The 25,525-nt window shown below is 39.5% G+C and overlaps 2 protein-coding genes across 2 annotated transcripts; both read right to left on the reverse strand.

Moving 5' to 3' along the window:
- Positions 1–589: 589 nt before the first annotated feature.
- On the reverse strand, positions 590–5,658 carry LOC124155001. The gene is made up of 2 exons (XM_046528750.1): positions 5,324–5,658; positions 590–2,376 (listed from the first exon to the last, which is right to left on the reverse strand). The coding sequence occupies exons 1-2, from the start codon at positions 5,411–5,413 to the stop codon at positions 1,927–1,929; spliced, it is 540 nt and encodes a 179-aa protein (XP_046384706.1). The 5' UTR covers positions 5,414–5,658; the 3' UTR covers positions 590–1,926.
- Positions 5,659–10,446: 4,788 nt separating this feature from the next.
- On the reverse strand, positions 10,447–16,624 carry LOC124155002. The gene is made up of 2 exons (XM_046528751.1): positions 16,417–16,624; positions 10,447–12,220 (listed from the first exon to the last, which is right to left on the reverse strand). Exons 1-2 carry the CDS (start codon positions 16,504–16,506, stop codon positions 11,831–11,833), a joined length of 480 nt encoding a protein of 159 aa, XP_046384707.1. The 5' UTR covers positions 16,507–16,624; the 3' UTR covers positions 10,447–11,830.
- Between the last annotated feature and the right edge of the window lie 8,901 nt (positions 16,625–25,525).

Raw genomic sequence — 25,525 nt, forward strand, 5'->3', positions numbered from 1 at the left:
AGACTAAGGCCGAATATCACGAAAAATAAATTAGGAAAAAAACGTTGGATAAAATTAGCAGGAATTTGCTTCTTGCAGTTTTCCCATAGAATCCCGAGAGATAGAATTTATCTATGAAACTGTCGCTATATGAGACAGGAAATTAATTCCTTATGGATATAAAAGAAACTTAATTACAGAATCGAGTATTTGGCGAAATATTGAAGCATTTATTTTTAGAAACACCAATCATAATCAGGCCCAAATTTTGCTGATATTTCCATGGTTTTAAGTCAATCATGCACTGCGTGTTACATTTTTATTGCTTAGATGCGAAAACAGCTCTTTTTAAAAAATATTTTTTCATTGTGTGTTTTTGCCACATTGAATTGATATAGTTATCTTTATCTATCCTTTTCAATTATTTTCGTTATTGTTTAAATGTTTACCTAATAAATTTGAATCGAATCCATGCTCGATTTCAAATACAGACTCGGCATGAAAAATTTTGAACGTATATTACCTATGTATACGGATGTGAGAAGGTTATAGCATATAAAAGAAAGTTGTATTGTCTTCGGAGAAAAGTAGTAAAATAAAGTAACATACGTAGCATAAAAAGGAGATACTCATTTATTTATTAATAAACTTGAAACAGATGTACACTTTCCCATAAAAACATAATACAAAAAAATGCTATCAGTTATACTCAGTAACAGGGCCGGATTTATGTACCATTTTCCATTATTTTCGTTATTAACTAAACACATTCCTTAAAAACTTAAATCAAATGCATGCTCGATTTCAAATAAAGATTTGGCATTAAAAAATTGTAATGTACATTACATATACGGATGCAGCTACCGTTGTTGTATTGTAGCTCTGCCCGCAACTCGTGTTTCCGACGACATCGATTGGCGTGCGACAAGTTCTTTCAGAGCTACAATGAAAAATGGCAACACCAACGGATATAGTGTGTTTTTTTTCTCAGTAATGTTGACCATTAATTAACGCCAATGTTGACGAATAAATGCTCACCAAAAAGCAACCCGGCTTCACTTCGTATCCCCGTATGCATGGTGTTTTGTTTTTGTTTTCCGATTTTTTGAGATTTACCTCTATATTGGTGGAATGTTCATGCTTGATTGGTGGCCCTGGTTTGGCTGTTGGTCCTATGCACGGGTCCCTTGGGCCCCCCTGAACCCGGCCCTGCTCAGTGATACAAATAAAAAATGACATAATGTCCTGCAGAAGGTCTCCGATAACGTTGATGGTTATGTACAATGTGATGAAACTATAGAAATTACAATGATTCAAATGTCTTGGACGCTAGTCCTTTGTAGACCGTGTCGGGTTAAGCTTGACCGCGGCGTTTACTTACCGCGGAAACAGAACAATATATTTCTTTTTATCGTTTCGTTAGAAAAATGTAACTATTACTTGCAATGTACTCGTCGATTTCTGAAAGTAATCGTTACTTTCCTATTGTGATTGTACCAACATGTTCCTCCCCCGAGTAAAATCGGCGCTCTCTTCATTATGCCGCTTTGGACAGCATAATTAAAGGAGTAGAAGTTGATGAAGGCAAAGAAGGAAGATATCGGGTCAAACCTACCAAAGTTCCTGGGATTACCGAAAAATCCAATGAAGATGGTGAATTGGAACAACTCATTAAATTAATTTCAGTTACGGAGGTACATGTTCTCACGTGTTTTTTTCTTTTCTTAAAACACGGTCTTTTTTACCTTAGTAAGCCAAAGACGTGAAAGAATGCTGACTGTCTGGCACAACATAAGAAAGGAGATACTCTTTTGTTCATGAACTTAAAAAATGTACACTTTCTCATAATTACACGGCACAAAAAATTCCCAACACTCTTTCCTCACTAAGTGATACAAAGAACAAACGTTATCCACATCTTTATTACGCCGCTTTGCACAGCTTAAACTAGCCGAAGAAGAAGTTGATGAGGTCCCTCTTGAAAGATTCGATTCCGGAGAAGAAGGAAGTTATCGGGTCATATCCACCAAATCTCCTCGGAGGACCAAAAAATCCTGAATTGAATAAATAGAACGGGTTGATGCCTACACCCCCGCCCCCACCTCCCCCGCCGGATGTGTTTGGAGGATCAGGCGGGACTGGAGGAACAGGGGGGACAGGGATTGGTGGGTCAGGGGGGACCGGTGGGACCGGCGGAGGATCGCCTGGTCCCTGGCGTCGCTGTCTGCTCAGTAAGGTCTTCTTCGCCGCTGAGTCCTCGTGTCCTTCGGCCGCTGACGATGCCGTCTCCGAGGATCCTTTCGCCACAGCCACTGATGCTATCACCGCTCCCGGGACGACCTCGTCCGCTCCTCTGGATACCTCCGACGGCCAAGCATGCCGGTACACACGAATATCCTTAAATGGAGAAGAGATTATCCATGAGCAACGAAATATTTATTTATTTAGTAAGTAGCACACGTATAGAATATTTGACAGTTTACAGGGGCACAATATAGAAAACATTAAAAAGTAAAAACACAGTCAAACATAAGAAATTTAAGTAAATAACAATGCATTAAATGTAATGATGTTGGCCTTAAGAATTTCTATTCAGATATGAAAGAGCTCGGTTGGTAAAAGTTGGCTAGGAAAGCTAGTCCTCAGGAATGCGTTGATTTCAGGGTTGTAACACATAAGGGATAACATTTTTTGACATAAAGGCAATAGAGGCAAAACTCATAATTTTCGGTAAAAACTTTGTTAACAGAAATGTCTATTGATTTCTTACTTCCACCAATTTATTCTGATCCATACTCAGGTGCGTATCAAGAGGAAGGCGCTCCCCCCAATAACTTCTAGAAAAATTGAAAATATGGCAATCAATAAGTTGGCTCCACAGTGGAAGTTTTTATTTCACTACGCTTTTAAAGTTGAAAAAAATTAATTGATGGATATTTTAAAGTCACTTGTATGCGCAAATCACGCCTCAGACGTATTATCGCTGACAATGAGTGGTATTGCATACCACCCAGGCGCTGCGGAAAGTGATTGATGGCTACTCCCCCCGAGCAACGACCTTAATACGTCCCAGTCGTAGGAAGATTGACTACAGTACGTGCATGACGGAATATCCCATATAAGAAATACGATGTGTTATTATCTCCAGGGAATAATTTAATCATCGGTAAAGTTTTCCGTGCTAGGGCCAATTGAGCAAACATATGCAATGGTTGACAGGAGAATGGAATCTTGCATGAAAAAGAAGGATTTTGGATTCACGAATCTTCCGTGTGACAAATCTGTGTATCAATCTCATCTTTTGTCGTCTGAATCGTCAAGAGTGTTGAAGTCGTCAAGAGTAACGTATATAGGTAATTACAAATTTTACCCGGCCATCAAGTAGGTCATCCTGAATGAATAAGTGGTGGAAATATTTAAATACACGGAAATATTTGAGTACATAGGAGGCTTTATTTCAATTTTCAATTTTGTATACATATTGAGCTCCAAATATAATATGGTAGGTATAGTAACTATTGTTACGGCATAATGAATGGCTTTGAAAACATGGCAAAGAATCGTAAATCCGTGAAAATAACCGAATCTCTTACTTTTTAAAGCTTGTATCAAAAGATTACCCAGCTCTCGAGAAAATTATTTTTGATTCTGAGATAATGATCGTTTAATGTATCGGAAGAAACTTAATAGTGCCACCCAAATCAATACCTAATGGCTTCTAGAATAAATTTATCTCACATAAAGTTGACTCCGTCCCAGTAAGAAGATTTGAACGATTTTCGTCTAATTGTTCTTGAGGACCCGGCTTGCTATATTCCTTGTTACTACCGATCAAGTAAGGATAGCCATACCAAGGAGGGATGGAGATTTTGGTCCGGGATAAGCCAGGGAAGTTGAAATCGGGTAAATTGTGACAAGCTTTATGCATGAAATTTACTCTAAAGTTCAAATTGTTACTTCCTCTTTATCAGGGGCATAACTATGGGGGGATGAGGGAGATAGATGCCCCCCAAAATCCTCAGATAAATATATTTTTTTAGACTTTTGTCTAGTTTTGACATTTAATAACTGCGTCTGCTTCAAGTTATTTTTTTTAGTGCGAAAATGATGTGAAATGGATTTCCAGGCATATTATTTTTCAGAACTTTTCCCCATCGAGGGTGGGGGATCGCCACCCCAGGCTATCCCATTCCCCAAAAGCATAGTTCTAGTTACGCCACTGCTCTTTATCATAACAAAAGTTAAATAAACCTGGGCTTGTCTGTTTTAACAAAAAATTAATGTTTATCCCAAACATATAAGAATAACTTCATTTTTAAATCTGAAAATTCGGATTCATAGTTTAATTTTTATTGTGTTCATCGCACCAAGTTTCGTGGATATCGGAGAACTTAAGAAAAATCGGAGATCAATCTGACATGGAATTACTTTTTGTAACATATTCGATAAAAAATTAACTTTGATGCCTTATACGACTCGGATTTTATGGCTCCTACTATTCACTATCTACAAAAAAAAAACATTAAATGCCTGAATTGACTCTTTAGGATCAGAATATGAAATTTCCCTGATGCATTATTCATCACCGAACTTCGACCCTTGCAAATACTCTATCATTACATACGGATCGAGACAGCTGCAGCGTCTCCCGTAGTCGGCATGATGCCACCAATTCGTACCCTGAATCTAAGTAGCATATTTTTTAATGCCTTTAACGTTAACTAGCTCCTCCCTTCAGTTTCAAAATCAGTTTCTTAAGAATATATTTCCAAGATATAATGTCAATGCCATTTTAGTTCAAGTTGCGTCGAGAGCTTGAAGTTTATATTAATAACTGTTCATCACTGGATTGCTTTAGTTGTTCACATTCTGGGAAAAATAATTGTAATTTTGCAACACAACCCCTGACGGATTCCGCTAGTTAAGTGATGAAATCATAAAATAATAGTTGTTCAGGCCGCGTTTAATAACTAAGGATGCCATATGGTCTCTTTCTAAATTATGTCACAAATAAAGTAACAATTTTCCTGCCTTACTTTTATAAATAAGATGGTAAAGACGGTAAGATAAAAGTGTCAAGTATTACTTAGTTGCTCAGGCCGCATTTAATATCTAAGGAAAACATACGTTCTCCCTATTAAATATGAACTGGAGTACGACGTGCTGGACGTGGTGGGTGAGGAGAGGCAGCTTCTAGATGAGATACGGAGGAGACACAGTATGGATGGTGGGAATACTGAGCGGAAAGGAGATGGCACGTTTAAAATATGTCCAAGTGAAGAAACCATTTTTATGCTCTACTTTTATGAACGAGGTGGAAAATCTTGCGATAAGTATTACTTACGGGTCGAGATTGTGCTTCGCGAACCCAGCACGATGCCACCAACAGCAGCAAGAGGACCGCCTTCGGACTGAACCCAGTAGCGAGAGCCATGGTCCTCGACGATGTATCTCCTCTCTCCACGAGAGCCGAAGCTTTTTTACTGCGGCCCTCCGCTACTACGGCGAAATTCCCTGTAAAGGAGTGCTCTATCACGTCGGCGTTCTACTCCGGTGTATGGATGGATGGACTAGTGGCGAAAACGGAGAAATCTCGCGGCTTTTATGTCTCCACCCGAAAATTTTCAGCGCTAATGGTCGAGGAAGGTTGTCTGGTTACTTCTTACGATCCTCATTCCACTCAATGTGACGTGAGTTGCGTCATTTTGAACCGACGCGCGGCGGCGTGGAGACCCATCCCACGACTTAGACGCAACTCCTCTTTAATTTTCCTCCGGGGAGAATCTCAGATTGTGCGGTAAGTTTTGATGAACACATGGGAAGGTGTGTGGTGAGAAGGTCAACCAATCTGGTTGCATTTTGTATCTTTCTTTCTTTTAAATGAATTTGACAATGCATATTGATGCGTAATTGAGAACAAATACAAGTATAGTGCATTTACTTTCACTCATCATTAAAAGGAACAATCCATTACAAAAAGTAACCCATGATTAGAAAAAAGTGTAGACACACGAAAGACTCTTTAGAAGAGAAATTGGTATGGCAGTGTCAATTTTTTACTAAGTGTCTTGAATATATGTGTGTTAAAAATTGCCATTAGCCTGGACAATAAAAAAGATTTTAACATTTTGCAGAAGTAAAAGTTTGAGTAGAGGGAAGGATTTTTTTTCATTTATGCTGCGTAGGGAAGAAAGATGAGATGTCCGAAAACCACGAGGATACTTCTCGATTCTCATTGGTGGATGAGGAATGGACTGAGGAAGGTTGAAGGTCGTTTGACAGTTAGTTTCGATACAAATCATGAGAAGGTGTGTTGGAACTATTTGTGCTGAAAGGAAAAATCAAACTTACAAAGATCCCAGCACTACAATCTAACCGACGAGAGTACTCCGATGACATTTCAAAAGAACCCTTAGCCAGCACGGTTTGTAGCCAATCACTCCCTCCCAAATGCATCTCACACCCTCCTCTAGTCACACATTGTTGTATCGTGCATATGAAGCACTGAAATAAGCCTGAACCACCGAAACAAGCCCTTTCTTCGCATCGCCAAAACAAAGGATTCTTCCTCTGGGTGCTCCACTTTCTTCACGGAACCCTTTAGTTTACATGCGAGTTGGGCGTTTCCATTTCACACCTGGCAACCGTGCTCCCTGCCCCGAACTAGACCCCTTTTAACTGTCATCGGCCAACACTCGGCGGCCGGACTCAGGCCGCTTTTATATGTACATACAACATGTATAGTAGCATGTTGTATATTTATTTATTGTGTTTATTTATTTTCAAAAGCTGCCTCAATATGTATGCGGCGGTGGAAGTTAGGGCGCCAGCCGCTAAAAAATAAAAATAGGAAATGCTCCAAAGAAATTACGCCGAGCAATCATTTTGAAACGTCTTTTACTGTGTCGGGGGGAACACGAATTCCCTACCATTTGGCAAAATATCTCTCTTAATTTATTGTTTCTGACGGACATGGAATTATAGTGGGGCTCTAATATTATCTTCTCCGTGTCCCTCTTAAAGATATCCATTCTCAATTGTTCAAACAATCGCCTAGCGCGCAGCCTCCGAGTCTCCATCGGCTCCCAGCCTGATTCGCTTAACATCTGGGCAACGCTGTCAGTACGCACGTAGCAGTTTTTGACGAATTTCGTAATTTTCCTTGTGTAGACGCAGTCATAAAAATAACTTGCTGTGTTAGAGCAGCCCTATTCTCCACGTAAAATCAAACCCTTGACCATGAGGGTCTGACTTTTTGTGGAGAATCATCACTCAACCTCCTATCTTATCTTTCCGAGAAGGCGGTTTGCCAGCCATGTTTCAGGGGATTTTAATTTTTCACACTACGACGTATTGTTGTTCGAAGAACACCAAACATCTCTGTAGCTTTTCTCATTGACATTCTGCCACTTTTGACATGTCGCAACACGTGTCAAATCTTCCTCAACCTACTTGTGAAAGTGTGATACAACGATGGCCCGGTTTTCTTCACCTAGGTACGAACTATGGTGGTCGATATTACCGTACAAAAACAAACCTTTCTATTTTCTGTTGAATTTTATAGCAACTGAAGTTGATACAGCATGAAGAAAGAGCTGGAATAGCCTGCAAAGTGTACAAAATCGATTCATGCAATGGGAAGGTGATGATATCTCTCAGATAGTGAAATAAAACATAATGTTTTCGCATATTCTTCAGTTAGGTGAAAAACGGTGCTTCATATTAACATGAATTTTAATTTAAGCGTAAATACCACATATCACGATACCACGCTTGATGGTACACACACCACAATCCTGTGCCTGCTCAAAGACTTCTAAAAGTAATTACAGAGTAATCCGCTAGATATAAGGAGAGGATAGGCACGGAACTATTTGAGTGGTCCACTTCACTACTCCTTGTCCACTTTACCTCACTTCACGGTACCGAAGCTCACACTGTAATGATATTTTTTAAATCCTGTAATTATGTAATCGAGGTGCATCGACACATGCTGTGGACACCTTTTGCTGCTGATGAGGGCAGTTTGTGAAGAGGGGAACGAGATAGAGATATTCATTCACCCGCCGACCTTGAGGTTACTCCTGCCGGGAAAGACGTTGACCTACTCTGGCCAAAATTTCGTGTAATTCTTCCCCGTCGATCATTTATCTCCGTCTTCACCGCAATATTTTCTCTACGTTCCTCTTACTTTGGTCGTTTTATTAATTTTTTTCCGACTCTTACTTTTTTAGGATTCTTCGTAATTGAGCTCCAGAGATTTATAAGAGGAGGTTATTCTGTATATCCGAAAGAGGATGATCACGTTCGGAGAGCTATTGAATCTTCAAATGAATCGCTCAATGAGTCAATGCTCAGGGTAACAACGGTGGGAATGAATCGTTCCGATGTACCCAGTGAGTGAACCGTTATTCGCGTGCAGTCGGAGGATACTTATTGAACTTCCTAACGGGATGACCACGTTCGCAGAGATTTGGATCTTCTTTGGTTTCCATGGAAGTGAAACCTTTCAGTGAGCCGTTATTCGCGTGCCGTCCGAGAACTTTCAAACAATATCCCTATTTGCCTAAATCTGACGTCATATGAATTTGAGCCCAAGCATGGTAATAAAGAATCAACACTAATCGGAATTATTCCAACCGGTTTATGTCATCCGAGCGGTTGATTTTCAGTGGCTGCAATTGTGGAGAAAATCCAATAGAATCCATCTGCGCACGAAACAAAAATTGGCTTGACAAAAATCTTGATTACGTGATGGATCTTATGGCCACTGGCTGCTTACGACGATAGTTTTCATGATGTTTATTTCGCTTCGAGATCTTATCTCCTATACCAATAATATTCGCGAAGAAGGGAGAATTTCAGAATATTTTTCAAAATGTATTTTCTTGTGTATATTTTGACTACTGTTAATTTTTTCCTGAAGTTGGGGCTTCTATGTTGGCTTCTGGTTACTGGAAGCCATAATGCGCGCTCTTTTGTATATTTACTCTGTGGTTTCAGCACATTCAGAAGAGGGTGTTTGCATGAAGCTTTTATTCTCGAAAATATCTCTAAAATGTATGAGGAAGGATATTGCCGAAGAAAAAAAATATTCAAATTCAAGTAAATGCGTATTTATATTTTAATACTTAAAATTAAACCGCTAAAATGCCGAGGATGTCTGCAAGAGGAGAAACCTATTGTTATTCGTCGATAGGTTGATGACGTCTCTTGCTTGCCGTCGCCCGTAAATGACTATGAGGTCTCGTATCGTCGTTTGAATGGAAATTTTCAAACCTACACTGCAGCAATCGCGCTGTCCACCCTCGGAATCAACCGCTTATAATGTGAACAGATCGCATCAATTCCGATCAGTCTCAAACAACCTCCACCCTAGTTGGGAACTTAACACCAGGATCAGTATGAAACCCCTTTCCCCGGGATTATTTTTAGTATTAGAGATTATGAATCACTAAATGTTATTTATCATTAAAGTGAAAAGTAGTTCATGAACTCTCCCCATTTGTGAATCACTATTCCCATCTTCAATGCGTGTTCCTGTAGTATTTTTGCTATACCACTTGGGTTTGAAATGATGCACTTCCTACTGTATATTTTAGTTAGTTTTCACTGAAGTCCATTTATAAATAAAATAAACCTTGATATCTCTATGGTAACAATGAGCCCATGATAAATAAATAATGCATTTATTAAGGAATAACATACTTTATTATTCATTCATTCTCAGACTACATATATTTTTTCCTCAATAATTCTACATAAAGGTGTTGGCATTACTTGCTCAATTAATTAATAAAAATGACACGATGGAAGAGTGAAGTCGTACATAAATGAAAAACATTGCTGTTCGGACATTTTCCGATGCAACCAGTGTTTGGGGATAACGTTCCCCAACTTGAGCATATGCTGAAATTTCCTGGACGCAAATTTGAATCAGTCCACTTTATTGCAATAAAAAAGAAAGTGCACCAATGATTGTTCGAACACTTTTGCTGGATGCTCAGTATTGTTGCAATATGAAACAATGGGCATCATTTTGATATGTAAAAGGGCCGCAAAAACTCAGTGATTTCGCAATGTAAACGGCTATTTGATTTCAAACTTGGTAATAGGGCGTATAATTTTGCCAAGCGTGTAGCAAAGCCACATTGTCAGTTGGAACGAGTAACCACGGGGGGTTCGCGGGGTTACACTCTTGAGGGCTGGGAACCAAGTCGGAAACTTTTACGCCCACACTGTTCAGGAGTGGTGTGGAGAGGAAGGAGGAAAGTAACAGAAGCGCCGCCGTGAAGTGAGCCTTAATTTTAAATTTATGTTTTTAGTAATTAACTAAAGATTATACTCTTTCAAAATGAAAACATTTGCCCTGTATAACTTGTGAAATCTTTTCATGCTGTTGATATAATGTGAGCTGTGATTATTAAACTCTTTGATAAACATTGAGCATTTCAAATATAATAATAGTCATGTAATCCAAAGGCATTTTTTTTCTAAAAAAGTAATGCCACAAAACCCGTTTCACAAATTTACCTCGAAATAGATATTCCAGACAGCTAAGAAAATAATCAGAGCTGCGAAGGATGCTTGCCCATGCATAAAAATTTCCATTATTTATTCCAATTAAAACATACATAATAAAAAAATGCTTCAAATCGACTACTGAAGAATCCGAAACTGGTAAACTTAAATTTCTCAGATTTCTCATGTAAATTCAATCATTTCTAGATTTTTGTCCAACAACGCATGGTCTGGGAACCACTGTGCGACGCCTCCAGGGTAACATTTGGAAGGAAGGAATGGGATGGAAGAAACCCACACCGTCATTAGGGAGACGTGGGCCTCGATGATCGCAACCATGATTTGAGCCAGTGAAAAGCAAAGGGATCTAACGCAAGCAGCAATAAATATCTCAATAACATCCAGACAACATCATCGGCTTTAGCATATCCAATTAACCTTACATGGATATATGTAAAACATCCAAAGGACTCGTAAAACAACGTCGCAGCGATGTCCAACAGTGGATATAGGAGGTTTTTATTACAAAATCTCTTGTATATCTTTATTTTTATTTATTTATTACCAACTTCCCCGTAAACAGCACATAACGTAATTTTACAACGAAGGTTCCCAACATTAACAAGTTACAACACAAAACATCCATGCCCTGGATAGGGATCACCTAGCCAGGCGGGATTCGAACCCACGACTTACGGTTTGGCAGTTGACGACTTAACCCACCGCCATCGAGGCCGGCCGTATCTTCAAGACATCCAATGAGTAGAAAATGGGTGATTATTATGGCTATTTATTATACAGTATCCATTGGTAACAATGGATACTGTTTGTAATGACATTTTTTTGATATCATGGATATTACAATTTGGATATCGATGCAACATTATTTATACAACTCGTCATGGATATAAAACTAAAATGTTTATGCAACGCTGTCAAAATATCCATGGCGTAATGACAACGCGTTTAGGATATATTAACCTTATTTAGATATCCGGAGGATATCATCTGCTGATTGGGAAGTGGCAAAAGCTAACTTTTGCGTAAAACTGGTTTGAAGTTCAAACAGAATGGAGTGTTTACTTAGTATTGGATTTAAATCCCGCTAGGTTGCTGCACCTGTCACAGCCTCCACTAACATTTTTTCGCCACCACACAGAGTAGGCTTTCCCCTATCATGTGATGTAGTTAACTCTAGATTTTAATTATTGCCACTTACACCCCTTTGCTTCTCACTGCTTCGTTTTATGTTCCTACAGGAATGGAACAATATTCTATAATTAAAAATGTCCCTCAGATTTTTCTGTAAATGACCACGCGTTTAAGTAGACTAGCCGAAGAAGAAGTTGACGAGGTCCCTCTTGAAGGATTCGATTCCGGAGAAGAAGGAAGTTATTGGATCTCTGCCGCCGTATCTCCTGGGTGGACCGAATAATCCATTGAAGAAAGAGAACGGGTCTATAGTGATGGTTATATCCGCGTCCCCGTCGTCGGAAGGGAGTGGTGGGTCAGGGGGGACCGGTGGCACCGGCGGAGGGTCGTCCGGTCCCTGGCGTCGCTGTCTGCTCAACAGGGTCTTCTTCGCTGGTGCGTCCTCGTGTCCTTCGGCCGCTGACGATGCCTTCTCCGACGATCCTTTCGCCCCTGATGCTATCGATGCTCCCTGATCGTCGCCCTCCACTTCAGTGGACGGCGAAGCATTCCAGGAGCTGCGATCTCCCTACAAAAGAGCAGAGGTTAACTTATAAATGATCACCTTAAAAAAATAACGTTTTTTTCATTCAGCTCGATAAGAACTTTTCGCAATTTTTTTTCGCAATTCTTCGCCTCTTTCTTTTCGAAAAAGAAAAGAAAAAAAAACATTTTTTCAATAATTTGTTAGATGGCGCTTTTCATAATCTATATATATTAAGTTTGTAGCGTGTGAGCCTAGTCTTCATTTTGCGCAGTCACACTTTAGGGTCTATCTAAGTCATGCCAAACAGGGGCGCAGCTAGGAATTAAGGCTGGGGGTGTTTAGGTGCCACTAATGCCGGTGTGTGTGGGGTTATGAAATACCCACCAGGATAAGCGGTTGGTGCGAGATTAATAAATTGCGGAATTTTAAAATAAATGGTTCAAAATGGTGAGCTTTATGGCTTTCTGGGGGATATTTTAATAATCCTTACACTATTCTATTAGTAATATCAATCCAATTAAGTAAAAGGGATTAAAGTTAAAAATTTCTGTGAGCTCTAGGGGGGGTTTTATCCCCCAAAATCCCCCCCTCGCAGCGCCACTGGTACCAAGTGCTGCAGGGAAGGGGTTTAATACGTTCGACGCAGAATCTCTGTTCATACATTTTATACTTGACTCCAGAGCTTTAACACGACATTCAGTAAAGTTGTGGGCAATAAAGTGGAATAACGGATAAAAAACAGCCTGCCCACATAACGGGAAACAAACAGTGTCAAGCCACCATTAATTCCTGTCTCCCCACTGCAGTTCTCAATCCTGTTTGTGATCAATCTGGAAAAAATTCAGATATTTAAGCCCAACGTATCGTAATCGGTGAAAATAAGCAGGACAAGTGTAAGAGCACCTGGGGCGAAGCCAGAGGACCCGGGTTCAAACTTAGGAATGATCACTTCGAAAAAAACAAAGCATTTGGAAAGAAAACGGTTTTTTCATACGGCTCGAAAAAAACGTCACAAGAAACGTTTTTATTTCCAATAACTTGATAGATGGCGCTTTTCATAGTGTATCGAATTAATTTAATGTCCTGAAATTTATTATCATATTTTAATGCCTTTTATCTATTATTATCTCATCCCTTCGGTTTCTTCATTAGCTTCTTAATGACGTATCTCCAAGATATTCGTGTTCGAGCCCTTTCCTTTTGTCTGTCTCGTGTGGAGGGTACCTGAAGCGCAGCAATTCATCCGTCGGATGGGACGTAAACTTGTCCCTTGTTGCCTTTCTTCAATGGTAGGCCACTCGAGCTACCCATTCTCATTGACCGCATATCTTTGGACTTGAATATCTGTATATTCGCGAGATATTTCACAAAGGAGAGGAAGAGAAACAACGAAGTTCTGCGCCCTGATTATGTAACTGTGAGAAGGGTGAGAGCGATGTCGTTGCCAGGGGCAACGCGATTCCCACGACGGAAGGTGATAGCAGCGATTATGAAACCGTGATCGCTCTCTTTATCACGCTGCGAGTGTCATCGGCCTATCACGTTCGAAACCCATGGTGACAAGCATATGCTGACATAAAAACGAGCACGAAATGCATATGTTAGCAAACAATTATTGTTTATTTAATTTAAAAATGCCCTATAACCGATTAAAAACCAATATAATTCTTAATTATTTCAACTGGAGTGCTCTGTTGACTTTATAGTTGCCCACGTTGTTCAATTGTTATATGCGCACGGTAGTGAATTCGATAGAGCTGCTTTATTTCCACACAGCAAATTGGAAAGTACTGCTAATTGAAGTACATCCGTGATTTAAACGTCAATTACTTTATATCGAAGTTTAATTATCAACATTTGCCAAGTACTTTCTCCAACATATCAACATCGTTAAACTCAACTGATTTGGGCGTTACCTGTTGGGACGATGAAATGTTCATGATGAAGCAAAACTCAGAACTATTCCACAAACTTTTATTTTAACAGACAGGTTAGTCTTGATAATGACGGTATAAACGTCGAAACTAGTAGACTGTTACAATAAAAGTTTGTGGAATAGTACTGAGTTTTGTTTCACCATGAACATCGTTAAACTCCTTTTCGATTTTTTAATCATCATAAATCAACTATATAACGAACAAAATATATGGAACAAGTAAAGAGAGATGTGAAAGAGAAGAAATACGTAGGAGTGAAAAGATTAGCTGCTAGGAGAACTGAGTGGAGAGCTGCGTCAAACCAATCCTAGGATTGTTGACCAGTGATGATGATGAAATCAACCATTAACTACTTACATTCAAATCGCTAGCGCGATTACACTTCCATTATCATTTCAACATTAATTAGTTTCAATCCAAGATCACGACTTTTTGGCCATTCTCTACGATATAGTAAATATAATGACTGCAGCATCTCCCGGCGAGCATTAGCATAATGGATTACGTTATCACACATCGGAAAGTAATACAACACTTTCCCCATAACTTTACCATAATGCGAGTACTTTATTATAATATTATCTATTGGCGAAGCGAAGTACTTAGCTTTGAACTGCATCCATTTTATGTTTTCGTTGTTTGTTATTGTTATTTCAAATACTCCGCAGACGACGCATTCTTGGACAGAGATGTGTCGAAGGATTTCATTGGCTCTTCAGATTTCTCAATGATACCAACCTCACGCGCTCGTATGGTACGCGCCTGTATGATACGCGCGATGACGGTGGCTTACATGATCGCGTGATACAGCGGAACGTGATAGGAGAACGTGATGGTCATCTCTCGCCGTCGTCGCTGTCACATTTACATAATCAGGGCGCTGGAAATGGTGGGTGAGGAGAGAAGGCATTTTGAAGATAATGCGGTTTTGCAAAGCTTTGCGAGCGAGGTATGTGAGACTCAAGGTAATCGTAGGTGGGGAAAAACTTGAGCAGGTAGAACAATTTATCTACTTAGGAAGATCATTAGAGGCAAGCGCATACCCTAGTAAAGACATCAGGAAAAGAATTGCATTGGCAAAGAAGGCGTTCATGAACAGGAAGGAGCTTTCGTGAGGGTTGTTATGTAAAAGTTTTACGAAAAGGTTAGTGAAGAGTATGATATGGAGTATAGCTCTTCACGGTGCTGAAATGTTAACACGAATGAAGAGGACGATAGATGAATGGAGAAGGTGAAATGGATGGAAAGGAATAGGTACGAAGGAGCGTTGGAAATGGTGGGTGAAGAGAGGCAGCTTTCGGATGAGATTCGGAGACAGAAGGTTTGGATAGAGCGAGAACTGAGCGGTGAGGGGATGCTGAAAACAGTATTAAAGGGAAGAATTTTGGTTAAACGAGGGAGAAGAAGGAAAATAATAGAAGCTTTAGATAGAATGAAAGAAAGTTGGCCTCACTGTGAATTGAAGAGTGAAGTCCATAAAGGGAGAGGAGACTGCCAAATCGCTTCGTAAATACTCCACGCAAATCTACTTTAATGCGTAGAATTTTTTAATAATAATTTCTCATAATGCGTCAGATTTTACACATAAAAGCTCTCAGCAAGTATTTATTTTGAGTGATATAATAATCGCAAATAATAATTGTGTGCTTAAGTGTTACGAAAGACTTAAAAGTTTTTTACTGTATCCATCCAATTTTTTAACGATCAAGGACTTTCCTGGTGGTTCATATGCTAAACATTACATTCGGTGCAGTTGTTTCCTTTTTCGCTTCGAAAACGTTTATCTCTAAAGATAAAGAGCTGGGATATTTTTTTCAGGTGAATAAATGATTGACGTTTGTTATTATTTCAATCAATTTTCCTCGTCCCATTGAGTATGCCTCTAAAGTCTTATTATTATTCCTCTTCCGTGTAAAATATGTCCAAAGTGAAGCAACATTTTTTCTGCTATACTTTTATGAATGAGCTAGAAAAGATTGTGAGAGAAATGAGTCAAGCATTACTTAGTTGCTCGGGCCGCATTTAATATATATTTAATAAATAGGAAGCCGTATGATCCTTATCACCAATGTGAGCCAACTGCAGTAACAGTGTTTCTATTATGCCTTCATGAATGATTAGGAAAAAGATTATGGGATAAATGTGACATGCATTACTTATCTGTTCGGGCCGCATTTATTATCTAAGGAAGCCATACACTTTCTGTTTAAAATATGTGCCAAGTGAAGCAACAATGTCCTGCAATACTTTTATGAATGAGATGGAAATTATTGTAGGAGGAAAGTGTTAAGCATTACTTACGGGTCGAGATTGTGCATCCCGAAGCCAGCACGATGACATCAACAGCAGCAAGAGGAGCACCTTCGGACTGAATCCTGAACGAAGCGCCATGGTCCGCGAAGATACTTCTGCACTCAAAGGAAGTCTAACTCTCTTCCGCGGCCGCCCTCCGCTCCACAGAAGACCTCAGAAGTTGCCTCTGGATGTGCTCAACCCTGATTGCGAGACACTCCTTTCGACACTGGTGGTGCAGACGGAGATATCTCCTGCCTTTTATGCCGGCTCCCGAAACGTCGTGCGCTGATGGTCGAGGAAGGTGGTCGGGTTACTTTTTTCGCTTCCCATCCCACTGGTCTCATCAGTTGCGTCACTGGACGAAGGCCCGAGGCCCCATCCCGCTCCTTTGACGCACATCGTCTCGAACACCTGGGGAGGGAGAATTATGTGAAGTATCCGTGAGTTATGGCGTGGAGACGACCAGAGGCGCAGCTAGGAATTAAGGCTGGGGGGGGGGGGTTTGTAGGCGGAAATAGACATGGGGTGTGTGGCATACCCGCCAGGATAAGCGGGAGGTGCGGGGGCACTACCCCAGAATTTTTTTAAGATAAATGGTTCAAAATGATGAGTTTTATGGCTTTCTGAGGGATATTTTATTAATCCTTAGACTCTTCCATAAGTATAATAATCAATTTAAGTGAAATGGATTTCACTTGAAAGTTTCTATGAGTCTGGGGGGCGGGGATTTATCCCCCAAAACCCCTCCCTCGCTGTGCCACTGGAGACGACCCGCAGGTAAGGTGATTTTCGCAATGAGGGATGGGTAGAGAGAAACTTGGCGTAGGCGTTATTTAGCCTCCTCCAAGGCACCAAGGAGACCACTGGTCAACGGGCCACTCGACGGGCGCAGTTTTGCTCTTGAAGTATCTGCTTCAAAGCGTCCTAAAGCAGGGATCGCGAGGTCTCTGATAAGTCTTTACCATCGTCGGGATTTGAACCCGGAGCGACTAGGGAAGATGGCAATACTCTACCCACCACAGCTCAACCCGATCCCCTTGTTAATTGAGGTAAGATCTCGGACTCGCGTGAGAACTCTGTAATCTATCGACTCTTACCTTAAATTCACTATATGAGGCGTGGATTTTGAGGGCAGAGTTAAAGAGTAGCCCTGAATATGTTTCACGTGTCATGAGTATTATCGGATGTTGTCTTTTGTAAAAAAAGTTGTTCGCAATTTCATTTTTAATAGATTTAAATGTTGGTTTATTAAACCTAAATGGAGGTGATTTCCAGGAAACTATTGCTGCGAAGACGGGGCAAATGATTCATCAAGAAGAATTCTTTGAAGGCTCTGCCAGAGTGGGTCAACGTTTTTAATGAATTTTTAATTTGTTTGGGTTAAAATCCTGGTTCAAGGCTTCGGACACCTTAAGATAGTAAGTTATTAATAACGGCAATGCTCCTCCTCTAACTTTAATATCCTTGCACTTCATGTTGAGGGATGATGGTCGTTTTTATTTCCATTTTAATGCGATTTTTATTTATCTCAAGCGACTTTGGAAACTCAGAACGAAAACCCTCGAAGTGCGAGGGATCCCAGGGAGGAGATATGGCCTTCTACCGATAATATGTGAACTGAATGCGGTTGTGCCTTAGTTCACGATGACCTCTACCCTCACTATCAAATCTAGCTTTAGTGCTGAAGCACTGAGTTAGTTATTTTAAATCGATGATGACTAATATTATTAAGGGCTGGTATAGAATTATGGAGCGTGGTTGTTTTGTGGGTAGAGTGTAGGGCTACAGACTAAAGGGCCCCGGGTGTGCATCCAGGGTAAAGCCTTTGCTAACAACAAGAAATAAATCCTCGCAGAACGAGATGGACCGGGGTAAAGCCTATACCCTAAATGCGTGGTGTTCACACGTCAACAGCTTTGTCTGGGGTGAGGTCTACCCTCACCTTACAAAGGAAGGCTCCGCGTTCCGTCAAAAACTGCTACGGGCGTACAGACAGTGTTACCCAGATGTTCAGCGAATTAGGCTTGGAACCGTTGGAGACTCGGAGGCTGCGCGCTAGGCTTCGCTTGCTTGAACAGTTGAGAATGGATATCTTTAAGAGCGACACAGAGAACATAATATTAGAGCCACACTATATTTCCTGGTCCGATAGAAGCGATAAATTAAGAGAGATGTTTTGCCGAACGGATAGATATGGGAATTCGTTTTTCCCCCGAACCATAAAGGACTTTAATAAACGCTAGTCCCAACCTCGTTAGAGCACTTCATTTTTCTTAGCTGTAAACGGCTGGTGTCCTAACACCCCCTGCCACATGCCTTTTTGGCGGCTTGCGGGGTATAATGTAGATGTACGTATCCAAACTGACCTTCGGAAGTGAGTGAGGCAACGAATATCATAGTGTTTCATGAAAATGATCGCTTGAGGTCTACTTCTGCATACTACCTCACAAGCCCCCTAAAAATTCTATGGCAGGGGGTGTTAGGACACCAGCCGTTTAAATATTAAAAAATGCCCTAATGAAATTATGACTAGCGTTTATTAACGTCCTTTATGGTTCGGGGACAAAACGAATTCCCGTATCTGTCCGTTCGGCAAAATTATCCCCCTTAATTTATCGCTTCTGTCGGACCTGTAAAAATAGTGGTGCTCTAATATGATGTTCTTCGTGTCGCTCCTAAAGATATGCATTATCAATTGTTCAAGCAATCTAAGCCTAGCGCACAGCCATGTCGTTCTTGTTCTTTTATCCGTTCGTCCACTTCCCAAATTTAGTCATTTTTGATGAATTTATTTTTTCATTTCAAATTCTAAGACAATGATGGTATAATGTTTGCAGTTAAGATGATTTCCGGTGTGAGGGATGGGCAAAGCAAAGGAAGGGTGGGTGCCTTCGGCATCAGCCTTCTTTTAGCGGAAGGGCGACCACGGTTTATCGTCAGATCCATTGCTGACGAGATCACTCTGCGGAAATTCATCGATAATGATGATGCAAACAGATGCAGTAATTTTTAACACTGTTTCATTTGCTCAACCGGTTTCAACGTTTATACGTCATCAGGGGCGGATCCAGGATTTTTTCTGGGGGAGGGGCACAAAGGCCTGACAGGTCTTCTCATATTTGAGATTAAAAACAAAATATGCAACAATTAACGCACGAAATATTCTCTTAATATTTTGATATGAAATATGAAATTTATTAAATTTAAATTAAAAGATTGAGGCTCCGTAATACACTAATAAAACGAACGTAATGGTAACCGTATTAAAAATCTTGTCTATTTTTTTAAGCGCCACGTGCCGCCTTGCCCATCCACTAATTCCGCCTATGCATAAGAGCCCATTATCAAGAGCTGTATATCTTTCCCATTCGACGAACGGGGCACTCATATAGGGATCGAGCAATATCTGAAAAATCTCTGTCACTTTCAGGATTCAAACCCGGGCCAACGGGGTGGGAAGCCAAAATTCTAGCCACCACACCAACCCGATCTCCTCCGAGACCATCTCAGCCTTAGAAGCAGTGAAACGAGACCCTTAAGCCCGTATGACACTTCCCAATTTATTGGCCAATCTATTGTATATTGAATTGTGGAACAACGGACACACACCAATTTCTGGTCCAATATTCTTTTCACAATATTGGACACAATTTCTTGCCCAATTTGGAATTTAGAACAGGTTCTATTTCCCGCGGCCAATCGCCAATCAGAAGTCAGTTATGTTGACTCCTAATGGCCAAAACAAGAAACTCTTTAAAAAAACACCAGGTTTGGCTCAAAAACATTGTTTTTTTTTCGATAATTCGCTTGAAGTTTCTTAAATGTGGACGAAAGAAGTTGTTTCATTATTGATTGAAGCGTACAAATCACACGAATGCTTGTGGAACGTAAAATCATCGAAATGCAATGGCGTCCTCTAGCGTGACATTAGAACACCTTTTCGGTCAATATTGGTGCAAATATTTATACGTTTCGTACGGTACGTAACGCCAAATATCTTAAACAATATTGCACGCCGATTTATTGGCCAATAAATTGGAGAGTGTCATGCGGGCTTACTCTAGCTATAGATACTAGTGATGCTTTCTACGTTTGTGCTCGACCTGCATCGAAACATGCTATGGAATAATTTTTGCTGCTGACGAGTACGGTTAGTGAAGAAGGAATGAGAACATGTTAAGTATAGTCAGACCTTGAGGTCTCTCCGCGCGGAGAAGACGTTGACCCACTCTGGCCATGTATTCGTGAAATTCCTATTCTTTACTCATTTCTGCCATCTTCGCTGCATGGTTTTCTCATAATTCATCTCAATTTGGGTTTTATAACCATTTTGATGGCCAACTGAAGGCTTGATGGCGATGCTTGGTGGAACTTGGTGACAGGAAACATAATAAAATATACACTGTTGTATGTTCCACAGAAGATTACTTAACCGACCCAGGTTTCGACATTACACTATGTATTCTATCACTATCACACCTTTGAAAATAACATAGTGTAATGTGTATTTGTGTCCTTTTATTACGTTTCCATTTTGGTGGCCCTTACATCCATGAATCCTTATTCGTATCGTCATTATGCTCCTCAAGGCTTTTCCTGGTACTTAGTACCGACACGTGTGTATGCAGCCGCGTTTATTTTCTTTAAAAAGCCGAGACACATCAATGGAGAGGATAGGTACCCTCTCATTCACGCTCGGAGGAGACTTTCACACGGAATCACACTCCCAAACCGCAAGTAGGTACTACACAAACTGCTTCATAAAAACGAAAGATCTCAAATTCAATAATGATTCCAAGAAACAGAAAACGGACATTTTTGAAGGAATCCTTCAAGCATAGAGGGATAAAGAAGTGAAATGACTTACGTGAAGAAAGTTTTTAGATCTTCCCGTGCTAAAATGTTAAAATTCTTAACCCTTCACTGTATTTTATATCATTTATGATACACTAAACACAGTGCCGGTTCTCGAAGCAGTCAGTTGGTGTTATAGGTGATAAGCTTCTCATTATGTAGAAGGAAGTCAGTTCACCGCATGACAAACGTGGAAGATGATTAATCCGAGTGACATCATAGAATTTATTCCAAAAAATAAGGGAAAGAAAACATATTTTATTGTAACCTAAGCCTTAAATAATAACCTGAGAATTTATCGTATTTATTTTTGCATACGTATTAGCGTTACACGTAAAAATAGGTATGTATCATATATGATACAAAATGGCTATGTGGTCAACTGACAAGATGATGCATATGCTGCATACATTTTTATAAATAGAGCGAATATATTCATGGTGTTGTCCTCAGGATATCTATTTTACTGATTTTGTTGAAATAAGTTATTAGGGATTACATTTGACGTGCATGCATTACACATGTTCCAGTACCTAAACGGAAGTAATGCTAGTCTTCAATTATGTTCCGTCATAGCACTTCTTTCATTTATTTCCGATGGAGATATTGTCATTGCAACAGCGAGATTAAATTTCCTTGTAAAAGTAAGGTTTATTTTCAGGGAGATGTTACAGTTGAAAAACTCTATATCATCACTAGTTATGGAGTCAGATAGCGAAGACAATGTTAATAGGTGTGACGATGACTGTATTGCAGATCCTTTCTTCTCTTATTCTTCGAGCGATTTTTTATCTGACGATGAGTGCCAGTATGTGAGATCAAGGAGAAATTATGAAGATGCTGAGAAAAGAAAAGGAAAAAAGTATATGAAATTAAAAAATAGCTTGTGGGAAATTATTTTCTACATTGTTTGCCTTTAGCTATTTTTGCGAATAAGTGCTATGCAGCTTATGAAATGCATATTTACAGTAATTGGTGAACATGTATACCATTTTATACTCCGTGTGTTCATCCGTAGTTGTGTTCAAGGCTCAGAAATAGGCGTATTTACTAAAATAGTTGCCACTGTCGACGGAGTTTCACGTGCGGCATGGAAATGCAATAAAGTAGTTGTCCTTCTGTCTACGCTGTGTGGGGATATTCTAATTTCTGAAAAAGTCAGATTTGAATAAAAGTTAATAGAGAATGTGCCTAAAAATACCCTAAAATTATCAAGCAATACAACAAACTCGTGGACGGTGTTGACCTGCTTGATAGCACGCTAAGTTAATAGTAAAGGTTATTGCTAAAGTAATTAGTAAAGGTACGGGTGGTAATGAGAAGTTTTAAATGAGTATGTGTATCATATGTGATACATATCAATTTAATGTAAAAGTTGTCTATAACCATTATGTATCATAAGTGATACACATTAAAATATTCCTTAAAAATTAAAAAAAAAGAGCAGAAAAAGTTCATAAAGTGTAGTAATTGAAGATTTCCTAGGTATATAAATTCTTGCAGTTAAGGGTTAAGAGCAATTGTTTATGGATTCTTAATTGATGGCATTGTAACTCTTTAGGGAGTATTTGAAAATACGAATTTTGGACGATTTTGGTCGAATATCGCTTGTTAATTGGGTGGTCTCCCAATAAATGTATCCTTTAATTGTATTTTTTTCCTATTCTTAGCCCATTATGTAGATGGGAACTTCAGTCATTTATTTTTTCTCATGATACCACCAGGCGATAGCGTACTTGTAACAAAATGTATTAAATATTAAATACGACTTCAGCCTATCGGGGTAAACCTAAAAACAAGCCTGTCGGACTAAAAAGCGACCGCTACAACTACCACTTCGGCGTACATACACTGGCCGTCAAACTCTGATTCTGACCTGAAGATGCTTTGCGGGACGGCGGAACTGCCCTCATCAGACATTATACAACGCGTTGGAAGCTTTATAGAGCATCTACTGCATATCGTGGAAGCACTTGAAAAAAGTACTTGGAACATGTAAAGAAAGACACGATTAAGAAGAGCGTCCAAGGAAGTAAGAAAAGAACACAAAGTATATGAAAATAGCTTGTGGTACATTATTTTCTATATCCTTTAGCTATTTTTTTTTGCGAATTAGTGCTATGCAGCTTATGAAATGCACATTGACAGCTATTGGTGAACATGGTAAATTATTACTCTCATAAATGGGAATGTAACATGGGCATGTAAATGCTGAACGTGATAGTTTAGGAAAGAGAGGAAAGTACCAATCGTAGGGTTGTAATACTTTAATAATAATAACAGCACATTAAGCTGTGATTTCGCGTCAGAATCTCCATTCCGATAAGGAATCGAATTATGGGCTCACAATGGGAAAACCAGTTCAGACGTATCGCATCTTGAGATGAGATGACATTCGACACTTGTGACATTCATAATGAGGGAACGAGGGAAAAAGTCAATCCAATGGCTGTCTCTCAACGAGATCATTTATTCATGTCCAAAGATAACCTTGGTTAGTGGGTAAAAGTTCAAAAAAATTCAGATGCACTTTAAATTCCCATGTTACAAAAAAATTACGTCTGAGGAAAAAACTTATAGGTAACAGTAGAAGACGTTCATCATCGTCGAACGCTTAAGTAGAATAGATTATCAGTATCATAAAAAATATAAAAATTACTAGAGTAGGATGGTATGCATAAGGTACAAAAGGCATTGCCAGAAATATTTTCCTCACAACACCGTTATATTTGCGTATTTAAAAGGTTACCCTCGAAAATCTTGTGTCCAATAAAAAATTGAAAAACAGCGAGTGTTTAGAATTGAGAATACTGGTACTTCTAAGTTGGTACTATTGAGACAATGAAACTGAAAATTGTCCACGAAAATAATTTAATTTCCTTCTGGTACATACACTCAAAATATTTCAAACTATACGGAAAGAGGTAGGAATTTAAATTATTTACGGGGAAAATAATCAGTCTGTCACACCATGATAAGGATCGTGTGGAAACCGAGTCATATTTACTATTATATAAGATAGTTTACATTTAGTGGTATTCATATCCATTTTTTATCGTCAATGTATCGCTTCTTCTATCAATAATGAATAGTTTCATGATTATTCACCTTTTTTTCGCGAATCGCCATCGCGATGGCGTCGGCGTTCCTTCTCCCTCCAGGATCTAAGATGGCATCACGAGCTTTTTGAGTGTGCGATATCTTTAACGAATTCTTGCTTTTAGTCAAAGAGTGATTACTTGAATTGGAGCTAACTCTTGTATTTCTTATTCGACAAGGCTCCAGTAGGTGAAGTGAAAATTTTAATTTATCTCGCTCCTTGGGGTTGCCTAAGCACGCTGAGTCCTTTACACCATCAATATCGTTGAATGCAGTTCACAGTATACATGTTAACTTTGTGACATTATGAAAACAATGAGCAGAGAGAATTAGGTGTTCAACGCATACTTTTTGCAAGGAAAAACTAGGCACGAATATTATTTATGAGTACCTATTTTTAAATTTTCGAATATTACAGCGAATTCTTTCGGACCAGATCTCATACCCAAAATATTCTCGCTCTTTCCTCCTCTCTCGTTTCTATTACTTTAACCTAACCATAGCAATCTTTTGCGGTAGAGGAAGAAGAACGAATGAAGGCATGGACCCGTATGAGGAAAAATCGCACGGTCGACCGCAAGTGATAGCTTAAAATTTGACGTCATGGCTTATCAGGAATTTGGATAGGTCGATTGATGCTTTGTTGGTGGTGGGGCAGGCTAGTAATCATATACGTATTCAGCGACAAGGAAAAACGGAAGATGGGTTGGTGAGGCGAGATGGAAGAAAAAAAGTTCGGTTCACCAAAATCGTTCATGTATTAAGAAATTAACTTGCAGGAGTTAATGTACCGTTTAACCGGGCCTTAAGTGTGAATGATTACAAAATTAGTGTTTTCATTCCCTCATCATGATGGAAAAATAGCAAAAGACCCGAATCATTTACAATTATACCGGCAAAGTTTTCGCCGTTACAATCGTTCTGCGATTTGTGTTGGCATGTTATTCTCAGGTCTAATTTACTGAGAGTATTTTTTTTATTCGAACTTGTTACCATAATGGTGGGCCGCTTTTTTTTTAATGGCCTTGAATAAAGTAAGATGGCGTCTGACGTAACTATGAGGAATCAAATATTCGATTTAATTGAGCCGGCAAGAAAAAACTTCGTCAACTTTTCAGGATGATCAAATACATTACCGTGCTCTGTTGAACAGCCAACATAA

The sequence above is a fragment of the Ischnura elegans genome, chromosome 3, assembly GCF_921293095.1.
Source record: "Ischnura elegans chromosome 3, ioIscEleg1.1, whole genome shotgun sequence".
NCBI lineage: Eukaryota > Metazoa > Arthropoda > Insecta > Odonata > Coenagrionidae > Ischnura > Ischnura elegans.